Raw genomic sequence first — 18,257 nt, forward strand, 5'->3', positions numbered from 1 at the left:
TCAAGCCAACCCTCAGACTCATTACTTGAAGAGGAAAAGCCAACTACATTTTCACCAAGTTTCTAACATGGGCTAGTGAATGGCTCAGTGCTAAGAATGTTTACTATACCAGCATGAGGACCTAAGTTCAAATCCCCGGCACCCATGTAAAAAGCAAGTATGCCTGTAAGCCCAGAACTGGGAAGTAAAGACAAACAGGTAACTGGGAGCTCAATGGCCAGTCTTCCTCGCTGAGATGGCAAGCTTCCAGTTCAGTGAGAGACCCTGTCTCAAGACAGTGAAGTAGAAGACCATAGAAGGAGACACTTGATAGCCTCCTCTGACCTCTGCATGTACACTCATGGCACATGCGCCCATACACTTGTATGTACAGTCATGCACAAGCTCACATGTGTACACACACACACACACACACACACACACACACACACACACACACACACCATGTAAGACATTTTAAAGAGACATCATACACAGCTGGTACCCGGCCTTCAGAAAGGCCCACAGTGACAGTGTCTGCTTAGTATTTCAATGATGGAACTCCTCCTTGCCCTGGACTTTTGGACCAGCACCATCAAATTCTATATCCATTGCTCTGTTTAACTGTTCAGTAGTATCATACTCAGAATGGTCTAAATTGAGATAAGCTTTCTAACCTCTTTTTAAAGGTCTATTTTTAGCCAGGCACGGTGGCACACACCTTTAATCCCAACACTCGGGAGACAGAGACAGGTAGATCTCTGTGAATTCAAGGCCAGCTTGGTCTACAAATTGAGTTCCAAGATAGCCAGGGCTGTTACATAAAGAAACCCTGTCTTGGGGGCGGGGGGAGAAGGTGTGTGTCTTCTTTAGATATTGTTCCTTCAAAACTGACTGGCTTGTCTCAAGACACCAAAGGAAGCTATTGGGACATAAGTCAGATAGAGGGGCACAGGCCAGCTCCCCACAACTCAGCCAAGACAGTGGTTCGGGGGGCTGCCCATAAAGGGGTCCTGCATTCCACAGCTCACAAAAGAACTCTTCTCATCCTGGATCCTCACAGCTGGAAATCCTGTTGCTGTGGACCTCAGCATTTGGAGAGGGATATCTCTAAAATAAAAATAAAACTTTCTTGCTTTCCTTTTCTTAATAAAGAATAATTAACCCAAATCCATGCTCTACACCCAAAACAGTCCTAGTTAGAAATTGACAATGGAACTGTTATGGCCTTATGAAGTCAGAATTGGAATTTCTTCTTAAAATGTTTCACATTTATTCATTTGTTTTTATGATTATGGGTTGGGGTACATGAATTCCAAAGGCCATGTGTAGGGGCCAGAGGACAGTTTGTGGGAGCTGGTCCTTTCCTTCCACTGTGTGTCCCAGGGATCAAACTCAGGCTGTGAGGATTGGCGGCAAGCTTCTTTACCCTCCGAGCCATCCTGCTGGCCCCAGGGTTTCTTGAGCTGACACAAAATGTCTTCCTTGATATTCTGATGATATCCTTGAGGATCATTTCTCCCTTCTGTGATCGTGGGGGGCTGGGATGGGGGTGGAGGAGTGGGTGCCTGGTCTGCTCTTCTTCAACCTCAACACGGGCTCTTGGCATGGGACCCGGGGTGCCAGGCAAATGCCTCTACCCACCAAGCGATCTCACTGATTTCTTTCTGCTAGGAGACTTTTCCAAAATATTTTTTGGTAAGTTCTCAAAAGGCATGACTGACTGTACCTCATGTTTAGCAGGGGTAGTATGATTATTCCTGCTTGGATCTTTAAAAAAAATCTATTAAAATATAAATAACTTACATTTTATGTTTTTGTTGCTTTAATCAAAGTTTTCTTTGCACATTCCCAGTCTTCTCACGTCTCTCCACTCGTCACGCAGGGGCCCTCTTTTCAATACTTACTTAACAATGTGACTTTTTTTCTGACATGTCACATATTTATGTGTTCCTTTTTATATTCCATGTGTACAGGTATTCTGTGTGTTAGAAACGTGACTTTCAGCGACACCAAAGCTCTAGGTTGGCATAGGATTTTATGATTGTGTGATTCCTTCTCTTATTCTTGTTGCTTGTTATAAACTGTCTGAAACCCAAAGGGCAGAAGCAACAGCAAGGTCTGCAGCCAGAAACAATGCTGGGATGGACTCTGTGTCCCCTGGCTCTGGGCTGGTGTACTTTTTCCTGGAAAATAGATAACTCAGGACATTCACGATCTACTTCACATTGGCTGTTGCCCAAGTATGTTAGTCCAGGGCATGACGGTCCTGTTGCTAATACAGGATTACCTGAAATCTGAAATTTGTGGGTACTTCCTGGTCTGTTTGGGAGTACGTGCTGTCTCTTATAGGTAGAGTTAGAGAATACAAAACTTGAAAATACAAGTTAGTAATGGTTTTGTGATGTGCCCCTAAAGTTATCAGGAGTGATTCATGAGTACAGCGATCATCATGAACCTAAAGCTAAATTGGAAACAGCAAGAGGCTGAAACCTGGGGTAAATGGTAAGAAGAAAATGATGATTATGTAACTATGGTATTTGTCCCAAGAGGGGAGTAAGACAGAACAGAGATGAGAGAGAGAGATTGTAACAAAGAGGATTGAAAATGGAATGGGGTGGGGGCAAGCATTCCTAAATATTATGAATAGTTTGAAATGTCAGCCAGTTCCCCTATAAACTTATTATGTGAAGAGTAATGGAGAACAGTGTTGTGTGGGAAATGGTTTTTAAAAAGAGCATTGACATTTTAAAGATCTAAACATCTTAAATAGAATGAATATTAAATGCAAAATTGAGCTGCACAGAGACATTTTGGAAACTATATTTGAGTAGTATCCTTAGAGACAGCTAATGAGTGACTCAGAGAGTCTCGGCTGACTCACAGGCCTTGAGAAAGACGATAGCAAATGCCTGATTTCGTCTATTTTTCTGGTTGTACTTCCTGCCAAACAAATCCTGCAGTATCAGTGACCATATTTTTCTTTGGTTGGTTGGTTGGGTTTTTTGTTTGGTTTTGTTTTTGTTTTTGAGAGAGGGCCTCACTTTGCAATCCAGGCTGGCTTCGAACTTTCACCAATCCCCCTGTCTCAGCCTCCCAACTGCTAAGATAATAGGGATAAGCGACCTGCCCAGCGATATCAGGTTGGTTTTTAGTTCCTATCTCTCAGTACAGCTTTCCCCACAGTTCTGATTACACAGGCCTCTTCTATGGTGAAACAGCACTTGCTAACATCAGAAAGCCCAGCCACGTGTGCACCTGTGGAGCATATAGGAGATGGGAGGTCTCAACAGGTCCTTGATGGCGTAAGCATGGAAGACCCAAACTTGGCTTGGTTCATAAGCATGGAAGGGGCCTTCTTGCCTCACTTCTGCCTGACTGGTACTTTCTTGGAGCCTAACTCTAATCAGCAAATGTTGTCTGATACCTCTGCAAAATGGGCAGGCAGGACTGGGCAGCCCTGGCCTCTAGGCTAGGAAGGCTCACAATCATCAGAGAATCTGAAATCGCTGATGAGTGGCACCACTGACATGTTCATAAATATAAGAGCACCAGTAAGATGGACAGGCCCTATCAGCATGTGGCATTAGGGCTCTACCTTCAAGGATGAATTGAAATTTTGAGTGCTGGCAAAATAAGCAGTGAATTTCAACCAGAGATGAAGATCCTGAGGAAGAGATGCTGGGGTACCAGTTTGCAGTATGCTCAGAGAATAGTTAATATTCTGACCTAGCCCTGATGCTAAAGATGAGATGGGAATGCAGGGCGAGACATGGGGAGAGAGGTGTGCATAGCTCTCCTAGTATGGCTCATCTTCTCTGCGATTTAGGATTATCCAGTCTCAAGTACAGATCCACCCTGGAAATGGCTATTCTAAATCTGTGATTCAGTTTCTTGGCAAAGTCTTGATCTTCCTGATGAATAACAGTAATCTAAGAAAAGCCTGTGATCCTTCCCAGTTACGGCATCCTTATGTTGCTTATGAGTCTAAGAACTTCCCCTGCCGAGGCCCTCATAAACACCTGTTGAAACTCCAGTAATGAATCATCTTCACATATTCACATGCACACACATATGCTGACACTGTTTTCTGAATATACAAATTGAACAGCTATATAGCAACTTTCCCTTTTCTTTTCAGAACTGGTGATTGAACCCCTGTGGGTCAAGACTCCTTGGAGGTCAAATGACCCTTTCATAGGTGACACCTAAGGCCATCAGAAAGCACCGATATTTACATTACAATTCATAGCAGTAGCAAAATGACAGTCATGAACTAGCAATGAAAATAGTTGTATGGTTGGGAGTCACCACACCATGAGGAACTGTATTAAAGGGTTGCAGCATTAGGAAGGTTGAGAACCACTGCTCTAGGGCATGGTCTGTGCTAGGCAGGTGCTCGACCACTGAGCCATATCCCTAATATCCCTAGTCATTTTTTCCTTCACTTTTTTTTTCTAAAAAAATAAAATCTTTGAGACAGAGTCTCATGGAGTTGCCCAAACTGATCCTGAATTCACTCTGTAGCAAAAAAGGGGCACTGGATTTGAAGTCCCCCAGCCTCTGTCTCTGGAGCAGTGTGCATGGTAGAGTTCATCGGGCCTGGCTGCACCTTCCAGGATTCATTCACCTGTGCTTCTGGTTGTTTTCTGACCCTTTGCTGTTTTCCCACAGGACTGAAAAAACGTACACGGAAGGCCTTTGGAATACGGAAGAAAGAAAAGGACACTGACTCTACGTATGTACTCTACAATTTGCCTCTGCGGGCAAGCTTTGCTCTAAGTCCCTGCTGTGGATGGTCATAGACAGACACATGCTACATAGTCTCTTTTGATAGTCTCATGTGTCTGGCTGTCTATGCTTTTCCCATTTCTGTGTCAACTGTCATTGTTTAGTACAAATACTTCTTGGATTTGTCTTTTTAAAAGGTAGAGACTTTTCATCACATATTCAGTTTTTTTTTTAATCATGTACTTTTTTTTACTACCTTATATCTAATTTGTTACTTTCATGCAGAGAGGCAGAAAATGTGGTTATTAACCACATTTTTTCTACAGTTAAATGAGGCAACATGTAAAGCACCTACCGGGCTCCTTCACATTTAGTGGGTGTCAGCTGTGAGGTTAAAAACACTCAGTTACACTTCTTGAGTTACCTGTATGACTTGACCCAAGAGGATAACATAATACATGTGCAGGCAGATTCTCCCTATCCCAACCCACGAACATGCCCTAGATGCCACCCAAAGCTCTTACTTGAGATCCCAACATTAGGCAGGTAGAACTGTAAAGAATAAACAGGAACCTCAGTAAGAAATCAATGCCAAAAACAATCATGGGGATGCTTTGACGTAGTTGAGCCATCATACTCAAAAATATGAATTCCCTGTGTGCCTCAGTAGACCCTGGCCATGAACATTTCATGCGTGTTGTTCTCCTTACGGCTCAGTTCATCTTGAAGCTCATCCCTGACAAAAAACTTCAATGCATTTTCAAGCTGAACAAGTGAGATCATACATGAAGTTTGCTGGCCAAGAATATACAATCTCAGTCGTAGCTCAGTGTAAGGAGAGCACCAGCCAGTAGCTACAGTGGCTATGAAGGGATGAAAGTGCAGGTCTGCAGTGGCCTGCCCTGTATCCAGTAGGATCCTTCTTCACCCAGCATACCTGAAAGAGAACAATCAGGAAAATTACACTTGTGTGTTGAAAATAATAACTTTTTATTTTCATTTTAACTAAATATTAAATATCATCATAGGACATTTAGTATCCAAGAATATATAGTTCAATCAATAAAGAATTGTAGAAGTTAAAGTCTTTCCTACAGTTAAATGAGGCAACATGTAAAGCGCCTACCGGGCTCCTTCACATTTAGTGGGTGTCAGCTGTGTTCTATTCTGACTGGTACAGACTGATAGTGATGAGCAACTAAAATGGAATTTAATAGAAAGTTGAAGGTAAGAAAGTGCACATGTGGCCTGATGCTTCATGGCAGGAGGGCCTAGAGTCCAGCCTTCTAAAGGATGAGAGAATGTCTTTCACACAGATGAAATAATAAAAGGAAAAGCAGAGAGGCGGGAAATCTGGCAGGCATTTAAGACAGGGCAAATGGACAGAGAGCATGCCTGTCCAGAGCTACCGGTAAAAGGGGTGATGAGTGGCAAGGATAGTAAGTAGATGAGGTGAGATAGGAAAGGCCTTAGATTGTAAACTGAGGGCCTTCTATCCTTGCCAGTGGGTCACCTTGAACCCTTGAAATGTTGTAAGGCAAAGATGCAACAAATTGAGAAAGATTATCTTTCTGTCTAGATGCTAGATGTTAAGTCTCTTCATATTTTGCGCTTCTTATTTGGTAAATACTTCCTGGAAATTATATTTACTGGCAGTCCTGGAGTGGTTTCTAAATGGTTAAGTTAGGAATATTTTTCTGAGGATCAAATAATTTACATTGCTTCTTGATAAATTTACCATTTTCTAAATATTAACCATCAAAATAAATGCCTTACTCTCTTTTGAATTCCTGTTTTGCTCTGGTTCAGCCAAGAGTCTTAAGACCTTGGAAATCATGCAGTCCTGTACGTGGCCTCAGTTTCCTCACCTGTGACAATGAGCTTTCCACTAGGTGAAATCCACGTGCCCTAGAAGGCCAGACACTGAACTGCTGAGGCGTCAGCCACATCTGCCAACACCTACATTGTGCCATGTGTTATGTGGGACACTCAGGAAGCATCTCAGAGGACCATCACAGCAGGAGCCAAGCCCTCTCCATAGCTGTCCCAGGGATTTGGGATGTCTGAAAAAGGCTAAAAACTTCTCTCTCTCTTGCGAGAGAGAGAGAGAGAGAGAGAGAGAGAGAGAGAGAGGGAGGAGGGGGGGAGAGGCTAAATGAGCCTCAGGGCAGGCTAGGCTAATTTGCATGTAGCCAAAGCACTTCTTTTCCATTGCCAAGTCTATGAAAGTAAGTTATTCCTCATGGCTTTGCCTCGGATGCCCAGTGTCTCTCTGAGGTCTTCTAATGAGGCATTACTTTACAGAATCCCAAGTGCCTTGCCTTAACTTCTCATCTGATTGCCAAGTTACTTACAGGAGAGCAAATTAAGTATAAACTGGTTCCCCCAACAGTGATAGTTCAAGGCCACATTGTCTTGGGAAAGCTTTTGTTTCTTATGAACCCCTGCTCTCTAATTGGATCACGTATCATTCTTGGAAAAGGAATCATAAACACAAAGGGGTTAGCAGAGCGCTGTGGCAGTTTGCTTTAGCTAATGCCTATGTCAGCCTGCAATCATCAAGACCTTGTTGATGCAACTGGCGCAGGGTTGCTAAGCAACCTGCTAGAGTAGCAGCCAGCATCAGCTTAAGCTGATTGAACCTCCTCAGAGAGTATGGGTTTAAGAACCAGAGCTTCCTGATTTGATCATCATTACAGTGGCTGAGAGAGGAAGGAAGAAAGTCTGTGCTAAGTGGCAGAATATTTGGCTGCCCTGATATCCTTCTTCATTTTCACCTAATTCAATGAGGTTAGTAACAATATCTCACTTCTAGAGATGAGAAATCAGTGCCGGGTGGGGCTAGTAACTTGCTGAAGGCCATGAAGAAACAAGGCTGAGAACAGAGCCCTGCTCTAGAAAAGGCAGAGATAGGAAAGACTGTAACCCAGACAACGAGCCAAAGAGAAATGGCAGTAGTTATAAGAAACAAACCTTTGAAACCAGAGGTCATGCATCCATTTCGAATGACAAGGTTTAAAATAGAACTCATTCATTATCATGGATCTGTCACTTTTAAAAAAAAGGAAAAAAACTTATTAAAATGAAATTACAGGTCTAAGGCATTGGTTCTCTTACAGACTGCTATATAAATTTGGCCTTATGCAAAAAGGGCAAATTAAAAGCTGCTTCTGTGTGACCCAGTGAAGGAGAAGAGTCTGTCTATTGCTGAAAGAGAAAGAACAGAGAGGAAAATCAGAAACACACAGAGGGAGTGGTAGGGCAGCTGGAGAGTGTGAACTGAAGAAAAGCAAAGCAGTGAATAGAAAGAAGCAAGACATGATGAGACCCACAGAATCCTCCAATAAGGAAGCGACCTGGAGCAGCCACCAACCAGCACCCAGACATACATATGGAACCACTGTGACTCACCTGGGGTCAGTAACAGACACTAAACGGTGCCAGTCCCTGCTTGGCACAGCCACCTAGGAACAGCAAGTTGGAGAGAGAATAGATGGGAAGCAAAGTCATGGCTCCAACCTAAATACGCTATGGCTGAAGAGAGTCCAGGCCAGTGCTGACTACGGGAACTCCATCAGAGCTGTGACGGAAACCTAGAGCTGAACTCTTCCACAAGCAGCCACAGCTGACTGGCCGGAAGAACGTGTGAAAGGCAGCACCCCCACCTCTGCCATGATGAGCAGCAGCATGGGAACACAAGAACGGTGCTGAACAGGGCAGTCTTGTCCAGCTGATGCATACGGGTCATTGGTCAGGGAAAAAGCTGGGATCCTCCAGGGAAGAGAATGCCCAGCAGCAGAGGTAAACACAAGCCCAGCCATGCCCTCCATGCCCCCACCTAAACACTGAATGCCCTGAATGGAAAGGAGGCTCCCCCAGCACACCAGGAAGAGGTGTAATTGGATGGCTGTCGTCTCCCATTAGGAAATTCCAACAGGAAGCTGTGCCCAGCATAGAAGCCGCCTCAGCAAGGGCGAGCATCTCACTTGTTTGAATCTCTGAGGATAGTAGCCCACTCCCCACTGCAGAGCCAGCTACAGAGAAGAACCATCAAAGGGGTGGGGGCAGCCACATCATCCCACCTAGGAAGAAGTATGAGCTGGTGATAGATTTCCTATCTCCTTTTGTTTTTCTTTGTTATTTTATTTTAATTCACATTTATCTCCATTCTTTAGTTTCTTTTAGTGTAACTCAGTGCCTGGACAGGCTTTAATGTCTGTTCTCTTTTTCTGAGGCTCTTCCGTAATATTTTCTCTGTTACTCCTCACACTTCCAGCATACTCACTGTCGCTCTTCCATACATCACTCTCTCCACGTCTTCCCTTTTACTTCTAAACTATTCATTCTCGCAGCCCTAAAATACTATAAACTACCATTTTTCTGCAAGTATCCTCATGTCCCTGTCTCAGAACCTTACTAGGGGGACACAAGTGTTCTAGGTTTTTGTTTTTTTTTTTACTCTGTATGAATGCCAAGATTGCTGTAAATCATCATTTCTATATATGTGGTTTGCTTCCCCCACCCCAAAATAGTAATGAGGGAGAATCCAAGCAGAAACAGTTATCTCAGAAGACCCTCATAAAATACAACAGACAAAATAAAACCGGAGTACACAAAGATTCCAACAAACAACATACAAAACAGACCAAAAAAAACAGAAAGCACGGGAGAAATGAAGCCACTCTAACCCAGCTCCTCAGAGAGAGAAAACAAGGTCTGGGTGGCTGGAATGCCAGACCTCAGGTTCCTGCAGTTGCACAGGGAGCCTCAAACAGCAGATGAGTGAAGAAGGAAAATCAGGTTAGGACCTACACAAGACAGACAAGTTCATGATAGCCAGTGGGATGAAGGGAAAGTTCATAAACACAGAGGAAAATTCAGATTTTGAAGAAAAACCAAACCAACAAAAGAAATGTTGGAAATAGAAGAGTCAGCAACGAACAAGGACTAATGAACAAAGGTTACCAAGTCTAGAGGATGAGGTCAGACATACAGGAAGAAAAGTAAATGAATAAATACAACCAAAACTTCCAGGAACTCTTGCCCATGTTCAGGACACTCCATGGGGTTAAAAAAAAAATGCCATAGACAATCTAATCAATGGAGTTATAGCAGAAAATTCACAAGTCTAGAGCAATGAACATCTGAACATGAGGAATGTAGAATATGAGAACATGACCAGAAAAGAAACTTTGCAGAACGTATCTTGTCAAAATGTCCAAAATACACAGTGTGTGTATGTGTGTGCCTGCACACACACACTAAATGTTGCAATAAAAAAAAAGAAAAACAACAATAACAAAAAAAAACCCACTAACCCTCACAAGGCAAACACAACAAATTAAAACCAGGTCTCTCATCGGTGACCCTTTAAAAACCAGGAAAGCATGGAATGATCGTTTCAAACCCCAAAAGTAAATAACGGCCAACAAGACTGCTATATCTAGCAAAGCATTCTTTTGAAACTGATGGAAAAGTAAAGGCATTTGAAGACAAGCACCACTAAGGCAATTCATGACATCCACACCAACACCAAAGAAAACACTCGAAGGACTGTGATACGAAGGGTGAGAAAAAGTAGTCCTGACAGAAGGACAGGAAAGAGTAAGGTTTATGATAGAAATAGAGGGAAGAGAGAATCCATCACGACCACACAGTAAACCAAAAAGACCCTAACCCCAACAGGGGAGAGGAAAAAAAGAATACTTACTAATCTAACAAACCAGAAAAATAACCAACAACTTTACAGGAATTTCTTCACATCCCTCAGTATTGACTTTAATATAAATGACATCAACTTGGCTAGCCAGAAAAGGAGGGATGGCTCAATGGCTAAGAGCACTGGCTGTTTTTCTAGAGGACCTGGGTTCAATTCCCAGCACCCACATGGAGATTCACAACCATCTGTAAGTCCAGTTTCAAGGAATTCAAAAGCCTCATCTGGCTTCCACAGTCACCAGGCATGCGTAGGGTGCACAGATGTACATGCAACCAAAATGCCCATACACATAAAATAAAAATAAATAAGTCTTTCAAAACAAAACAAGATCACGTAATAATTACAACAGATCTTTGACAATGGTAAATATAAAAGCAAACTAACAGAAAATTCAAAAAAAAAAAAAAAAAAAAAAAAAAAAAAAAAAAAAAAAACAAAACAAGATCCAATATTCCAGTCTTTGCTAATTGTGTGAATTAAAACTTTGTTCCCACATAACAGTGGCTACCCTCTGGCTTTCCCCTCTGTATTAGTGACGTTCCAAAATTGCTGTGACCAAGGCAACGTACGAAAGAGCTTATGGTTCCAAAGAGCTAGTGTCTGTGATGGCACAGCAAAGGTGGCAGGATCAGGAAACAGTGGGTTTACATCTCAAACCAAAAGCATGAACAGAGAGGGCACTGGGAATGGTGTAAACCTCAAAGCTCCACCCCGGAGACGTACTTCCTTCAGCAAGACCACGCCTCCTAAACATACCCCAACAGCTCCATTAAGTATTCAAACGACGGAGACTATGTGGAAACGTCTCATTCAAACCACTAAACCTTCCCTCACTTAGCCAGTCCAGTTTTCTGCTTCAACAAAAGTAATTTGCTTACACTGTTGTACCACACAGTGTAGCTGCAAGTGGGCAGTTTGTGTTCCCAGTGAAGAAACATCAATGGACAAGAAACGAAATTAAAATCAACACTTTCGAATTCTTATCAGCTGTCAGGAATTAGTATGTGTTCACTCTTTGTGCTATCAGGTTAGATAATGAGTTCAAAGTGACAGAACTTAGAAATGGTGAGGTCTGACCTTCCAGATGCACCTTACTTGCCAGGCATCACAGCCTGGCACCACCATGGAACCGCTACCCTGGGATTCAGCAGCAGAGGGCGCCACTTAGCACAATTCCAACCTCCATCTCCTATCCTATCATTGAAAGAGATGTAAATACAGAAATACGGAAGCAGGTACAGATTCTCAAACTGGTTGAAAACTACCAGAAAAAAAAAAAAAAAAAGCTTTACCTCATAAAAGATAATTCAGGATCACTCACAGGGGGTATCTAAAGGAGTATACATTGTCTGTATACATGCTTTATGACTGATCCTTCAAGTGGAGCTAGAAGAATGGACTAAGGGGACTAGAGAGCTGGCTCAGCAGCTCAGAGTTGAGTGTGCTCTTGCAGAGAACTCAAATTCAGTTCCCAGCACTAATGTCAGATGGCTCACAACTATCTGTAACTCCAACTCCAGGGGATCTGACATACTCTCTGGCCTCTAGGGGCACCTGCATTCAGACTGGCACATGCCCATACACAGACAAGCACATACACATGTAATTTAAAATAGAATAAATCTTTTAAAAAGAATGGCTCAGACTCTTATGAACTATGTGGATCATGGTCCAGCACTGCCAGTGTGTGACTTTGGACTTCAGTTCTTGATGAGAATTTCCCTGCTTGACACACATGCATCTACCCCCCACTCAGATGTCGCTCAGCTGGTAGCTTTTGTTTCTTTTGCTGGGTTTATGGCCGAGGAACCCAGGGCAGCTGGAGATAATGGCTTACAGTTCTTTCTGTGGTTCTTCAGTCACTGCAGCAGGAATGATTCATTTTCATAATAGCTATCATTTCTTTTCTGTTACAGAGGCTCACCTGATCGAGATGGGATGGTAAGTATTTAAATGACCATTTTCAGTGGGTTTGCACCTCAATATATGCTATACCTAAATTTCCTAAAGGCCAGTTTCTGCCTCCCCCTCCTACTCCTACTCCTCCTCAGCCTCCCCTTCTTCCTCCCTCCTTTCCTCTCCCTTGCAAGACTTTTCAAAAGCCCAACTATTTTATTTCTCTCCAGTAAATGTGCATGAGATACAAATGTGGTCTTCGACAAGTCAGACTTTATATATTGCACTCGCCTAAAACCCAGCCCCAGAGCACACAAGCAGACTAGCCGCAGAGGTGGTAGATCAAAAGCCAGACAGCTTGAACAAGGGGTGCTCCCGTCGACTGCTGTTTCTTCTCCGGTTCAGTGACGTAAAACTCAGCATGGGCAAATGCTCTCCTCCAGCGGCGCCACAGTCATAAAGGAGCTGCTTCCCAATAAAACTGAAGGAAACTTTCCCCTTGAGTAGCTGGGCTGCAAATACATCTTCTATATTAAATTCAGAAATAGGGAGTGGTCTTGAAACTACTTATGCCTGAATTTACAGCCTGAAGGAGAAAAATGCATCCACCGGGTTTCAATTTAGCAGGAAGTGACTCCTAGCTGGCCACCAGATTTCTTGTTTTTTAAAGAGGTCTGGGCTATGCCAGCTTAGACCAATCCCCATTGGAGTCTACCCTGGCTTCTAAAATTACTTCCTTCCCATCTAATCAGCTGCCTATTCAGAAGGTTCAAAAGAACAGCTGTTATTGAGGGGGAAATGGACACACATTAAGCTCCCTGGGCCAAAGTGAGAACTAAAATAAATCCAGCGGTTAAAAAAATATATTTTGAAAAACTACTCCTTATAATATTCTACCTAATGGGGTGCTAATTGCAGCCATAGCAGGAGTTTTTCTCCTGCATTTGACTTAAGAGTTTTCAGCTTTGGGGTGCCTTTTGCATTCATGTGATTCTTGCTATGAAATGTTTTTAAAAAATAGAATGAAATTGATCAGACTTTGGGGACCTCTATAATCAAGGCTCTATTCAGCAGGGGAAAAAAAAGGCCCAGAAGACTCAGCTTCTCCTCACCTCTTGCTTCTGGCTCAGAGCCCTCTCCTTAACTCTGTCTCAGGTACTCTCCGCTTCTGTGTCCTCTCTTTGCTTCCGGCTTGGTCCTCTCCCTGGGTCCTTCTGTCTTTCTGTCCACGCCTTCACCAGGCTCTGTCATCTCCTCCGCCCTCACTGGACTGTTCCTCCTAGCTTTTCTCATTCTCTCAGTCTTGTCTGGCTTGTTTTTGTTTTTGTTTTTCTTTCTCCAAACCCCTGCTCATTGTCTCTGAGGCCCCTGTTGCTACCTCTCTGGTCTCTGCTCTTCTGAGGAGCCCCAGTTTAAACATCTGCTGGACTATGTACCATGGTACCTAATGTTGAAGATGACCACAAACGTGTGCTGCAGGCACGGGCCCAATGCCATGCAGGTCTCCCTGAGCCTTCCTCGCACCATCCCAAGTCCTGAAAAATCAATTCTTAGCAGTTTGTGCTCTCTTTTATTAGTTAGAAATGCCATAAACGTGTTCATAAGAAAGAGGAATTACTTCATTTCTTCCAGAAATAACACAAGACCTATTCTGGAAAAGGCCACATTCAAACATAAGTGCATTTTCTCAAAAAAAAAAAAAAAAAAAAAAAAAAAAAGAGGAGATACAACTTCATGGATAATTGGAAATTATAATAAGTCAGCTACCAATTCTATTGGAAAACATTCAAATTTCTCCCAAATGCTTGGCCACCAAATTCTGAGACACAATGCTGTGGGCTAGAGGGACTATTATCTCTGTTATTGGTATGTAGACATCTCAGCCTGAATTTTTTCTAAACTCAAAATGAGTTTTTGAGATCTTGGATCATGGACTGAAACCATTTTGATATGGTTGAGACAGCTTCTAGACCGTTGGCTGCTGTCTTAAGGCCTGGGGTTGGTGTTTGCACCATCCACAGGTGTTCTCAGCTAGTGTTTATAAAGGAGTCAGTACCCAAAAACTCCATGCCCGAGCTTCAATGGAGCCATACTTAATTTCAGTTTCTCAGCACCTGATGGAGCCCATCACTGATGAGGCTGCATGGTGTGAAGGTGGCTGTGTCCTGCTGCTCACCGGCTGAGTGTGTACCCATCCATCACTGGCAGAGCTGTTTGTCACAATGTCTAGACCTCAGGTAGCTGTGTGTGACAACACATTCGAACCCAGAGACAAACTCTAATTGGTACGCCGTAGACTTGAACTTTCCCTAAGCAGTTCCGATTCTCCACAAATACACTGGGGTACCAGGGTCAGAGTCCCTGGCTGTGACAACTGTTCTGCTTGTCTCTAAACATGCAGACAGGAAAGGGCACAGGTCTGGAGCTGTCTTCTGTGTGCCCTGTAGGTCTCTGTTGGCCTTTTGGAAGGCCTCAATAAGAGGAAAAAAGCAATGCTTTTGATTCGTAGATTAGAAATGCAATCAGAAGTTTTCCAGTTCTCTTCTGTATTGTCTTAATGTCTGTTCTCTATTTATAGGCTAAGTGCCATCTGAATAAGGATCCAAATGGCCCCTGGTGCCCCAGCTCATCTTCCACCTTCTCCCTTTCTCTCTTGGCTTAGTCAAACTGGCCTGCTGAATAGAGCCTCATTATGGGCCCCAAAGTCCGCTCTTTGCTTACAATCCCTGCCACGATTGGTAGGCTGCACAATTTGGTCTAGAGGTTGTCTCTATTGTGATATGTTTGCTGACTCCATGTGATTCTTTATATGTGTCTTGAAGAACAAACAGATCCTTTAACAACTTTTTTCTACATGAACACAATCAATTCCAGCAGCCCAGCCCACACGAGCCACCCTACCATAGCAAAGCAGAGTGTGCGCGTGAAGGAGGAAAGAAAGCTTCGGTAAGGAAACAGACTTTAGTTTAAAATTTCCGAGGGGTTGTAGAAACAGTGAGTAAAATCCCCACCTCATATCTGGATGATAGCATGATAGCACTATTTATTCAACAAGGTAACTGCACATTACTTCCTCACTGCCCAGATCCAGGTTTTAAATCAACCATACAGACGTCATGTGCTGATGATATCTAGCTATTCTTTTAAAGGATGATCAAGCCTAAAGACTTGCATTATCTTTTGTCTTAGACAAAGCACAGAAATTTCCATCTTTCAGGTTTTTAAAAAGAATCAGGTGTCTGTAAAGGTGACTTTGACGATACTATAAATATCAACATGCAATTTGAGTTGGCTTGCTCTTGGTAAAGTAAACTCCGTCTATAGCAATAATACCAGGAGTTTGGCAGGACCCTGCCTTGTGGAAACCAGTGATCTTGACCAAGAAATCTAGAGTCAAAGATGCTAATTTGGGCCAGACTGTGTATTAATTACAGCTGTGTAGCTCTAGGAAACTATTTAATTAAAATTCAGCCCCTTGGTCACACTTGGTTTCAAATACTGTGTAGCTACTCCTATTTAGTGTCTTCATACAGAGCAGCACAAAGGGTATTTTCATCTTTACAGGGAGTTCTAGTGGCCAGTGTTGTCTTATAAGATTGTTGACAGAGTGATTTAAATCTACTTAGGAGAAGATAATATTTTGACAGTACATCACATATTTTTAAGATCATTGTGTAGTTGTAAGCTGACCTTACCAAAAACTGGAGCATTCACAGTGGAAACTTTGTTGAATGTGCAATTGAGAAAAATCATCACTATAGTTATTGATCTAGCTCCGTGCTTCTCAGCCTTCCTAATGCTGCAATGCTTTAATACGGTTCCTCGTGTTGTGGTGACCTCCAACCATAAAATTACTTTGTTGCTACTTCATAACTGTAATTTTGCTACTGTTATGAAGCATAATGTAAATATCTGATATGCAGGATATCTAATATGTGACCCCTGTGAAAGTGTCCTTCACCTCCCTCCAAATGGGTCATGACCCACAGGTTGAGAACCACTGATCTAGCCACAGTCTCTGAAAACAGGTGATAAGAAAACCAAAGTAAAATGCCTATTAAGATGAGTATCTCCATGAGTGTCAGTCATCTTCAAAAACAGATACTCGGGTTATAAAAATTATACTGGATGGATGCCAAATTTTAGAAAAGGGAAACAACAGGAAAAAAATAAAAGTATAGTACTCAGGCCAGGCAGTGGTGGCACACGCCTTTAATCTCAGCACTTGGGAGGTAGAGGCAGGCGGATCTCTGTGAGTTCAAGGCCAGCTTCTCTACAGAGTGAGTTCCAGGACAGGCACCAAGACTACACAGAGAAACCCTATCTCAAAAAAACAAAAAAGGTATTGCTCAGATTCCAAAAGAAAAAAAAAATCACTATTTAGGTGTTGGCAAGAAGCTGGTGCTCCTTTCAGCCTGAGGTCCAGCGGTCCAGTGACATTTCTACACCACATCCCTCCCTGCTCTGAAGTCTCCTGTTGAAAGCTGACACAGCCACCAGCTATGAGCTGTGCTTTGTTCCATGTTTAAAAACAGTAACTACTTTCCCTTGTGCTTAGCCAGAAGAATCCCAGTTAAAACCTGGCTTACCTTTAACTTGGTAATGTTCACTTGTGAAACAAAAATATTTGTTAGAGTAAATGACCACGAGTGAGAACAAGTTGCCAGTTCCTCTAATAAAGATGCATGGGCACATGCACATCTGTGTGTGTGTGTGTGCGCATGTGTGTGTGTGTGTGTGTGTGTATCTATGTGTGTGTCTGTGTGTGTGTCTATGTATGTGTCTGTGTGTGTGTCTGTGTGTGTGTTTGTGTATGTGTATGCATATATGTATGCATGTGTATGTCTGTGTATGGTGGTATTGTGTTCCCCAAAATATTGTGCACCCTAATAAACTTATCTGGGGTCAGAGGTACATATGTATATGTATAATTTATCTGAGCATGTAGAATATCTTCAATTTGAGGAGTTTTAATCACAGAGAATATTAGCAGAGAAGAAAGCTGTAGAACGAGACAAAGTGTAGATTCATTAACTTACCTAATTTCATTGAGTTTATAGTAGCAATCCTTTGTATGAAGGAATCATTTAGAAACTAGAAAGCAGATTGATGGCAGTGTTATGCCAATGGCATGGGTTTGTGTCTCTGGAGTCAGTTTTGTTCATTTGATTCCCTATTACTAGAAGTCAAAGTTTCTGTTGAACTTGGTTGTTACATATGCTTTCTAAGGAACTGAAGCATCTTGCAGTAAAAGCATATACAGACAGACTGGTAATGCAGGAACAATGTATATATATATATATATATAATAGGAGGCAGGCCTGTTTCCAGAAGAGAGTACTGACACATTGTTGACCATGTTCTCAACAGTAGCCTTATAATGCACACAGGCAGAGCTAATACGACAGGTTTTAAAGACCTTTGACAGACTGGGCAAACTGCCACTGGAGCTCACACCTCACGAAGGCAGTTCTATGGGAAGACTGAAATGATGTCTGCATATAAGTAAGCCTTGTAAGGAATGGGGAAGAGAGTGGTCAGCATAGGCCCCGTGTTCCTGGGTGCGAGGCTTGGTGAACTCTCATGTAGTGATAATCTGTGGCATGTCACTATGCCCTGTGAAGTATACCCCTCACTGAGCCATAGCTTCTTCTTAGAATCCCAGGCAGCATCCAGTAAGCAGTAGTGGGTGGTGATGGCTCTTGGGGATTTCTACAAATCCTCTGTGCATATGCCAAAAGCTTCCTCCTGTTTGTCAACTTGGATGGCTGCCAGCTACACTGTAGTGCAAGTGGCCTTGCTTGAGATTCCAAAACGAAAAGGCCCTGTCCTCATGCCCCATGTATCACCATATGTGTTGTTCCGAAGTCTGCTGTTGTTCAATGACTTAGTGTCACTCTGTGTGCTAAATGCAAGAATGGTGTTGAATGGA

The 18,257-nt window shown here is 42.8% G+C and overlaps 1 protein-coding gene across 28 annotated transcripts in view; it reads left to right on the forward strand.

The window, feature by feature from the left end:
- The window catches only part of Sgip1 (SH3GL interacting endocytic adaptor 1), a 193,617-nt gene that overhangs the window by 88,004 nt on the left and 87,356 nt on the right, over positions 1-18,257 (forward strand). For 7 of the 28 annotated variants that reach the window (XM_028887660.2, XM_028887586.1, XM_028887603.1 and 4 more), the window contains exons 2-3: positions 4,654-4,717; positions 12,346-12,370. In XM_028887660.2, coding sequence (XP_028743493.1) covers positions 4,654-4,717; positions 12,346-12,370 — 89 coding nt within the window. Of the gene's footprint in view, positions 1-4,653; positions 4,718-12,345; positions 12,371-13,396; positions 13,481-15,199; positions 15,272-18,257 lie in introns of all 28 variants that reach the window. The other 21 variants (XM_028887492.2, XM_028887538.2, XM_028887519.1 and 18 more) reach the window with 6 other exon arrangements.

Source organism: Peromyscus leucopus, chromosome 2, assembly GCF_004664715.2.
Source record: "Peromyscus leucopus breed LL Stock chromosome 2, UCI_PerLeu_2.1, whole genome shotgun sequence".
NCBI classification, from domain to species: domain Eukaryota; kingdom Metazoa; phylum Chordata; class Mammalia; order Rodentia; family Cricetidae; genus Peromyscus; species Peromyscus leucopus.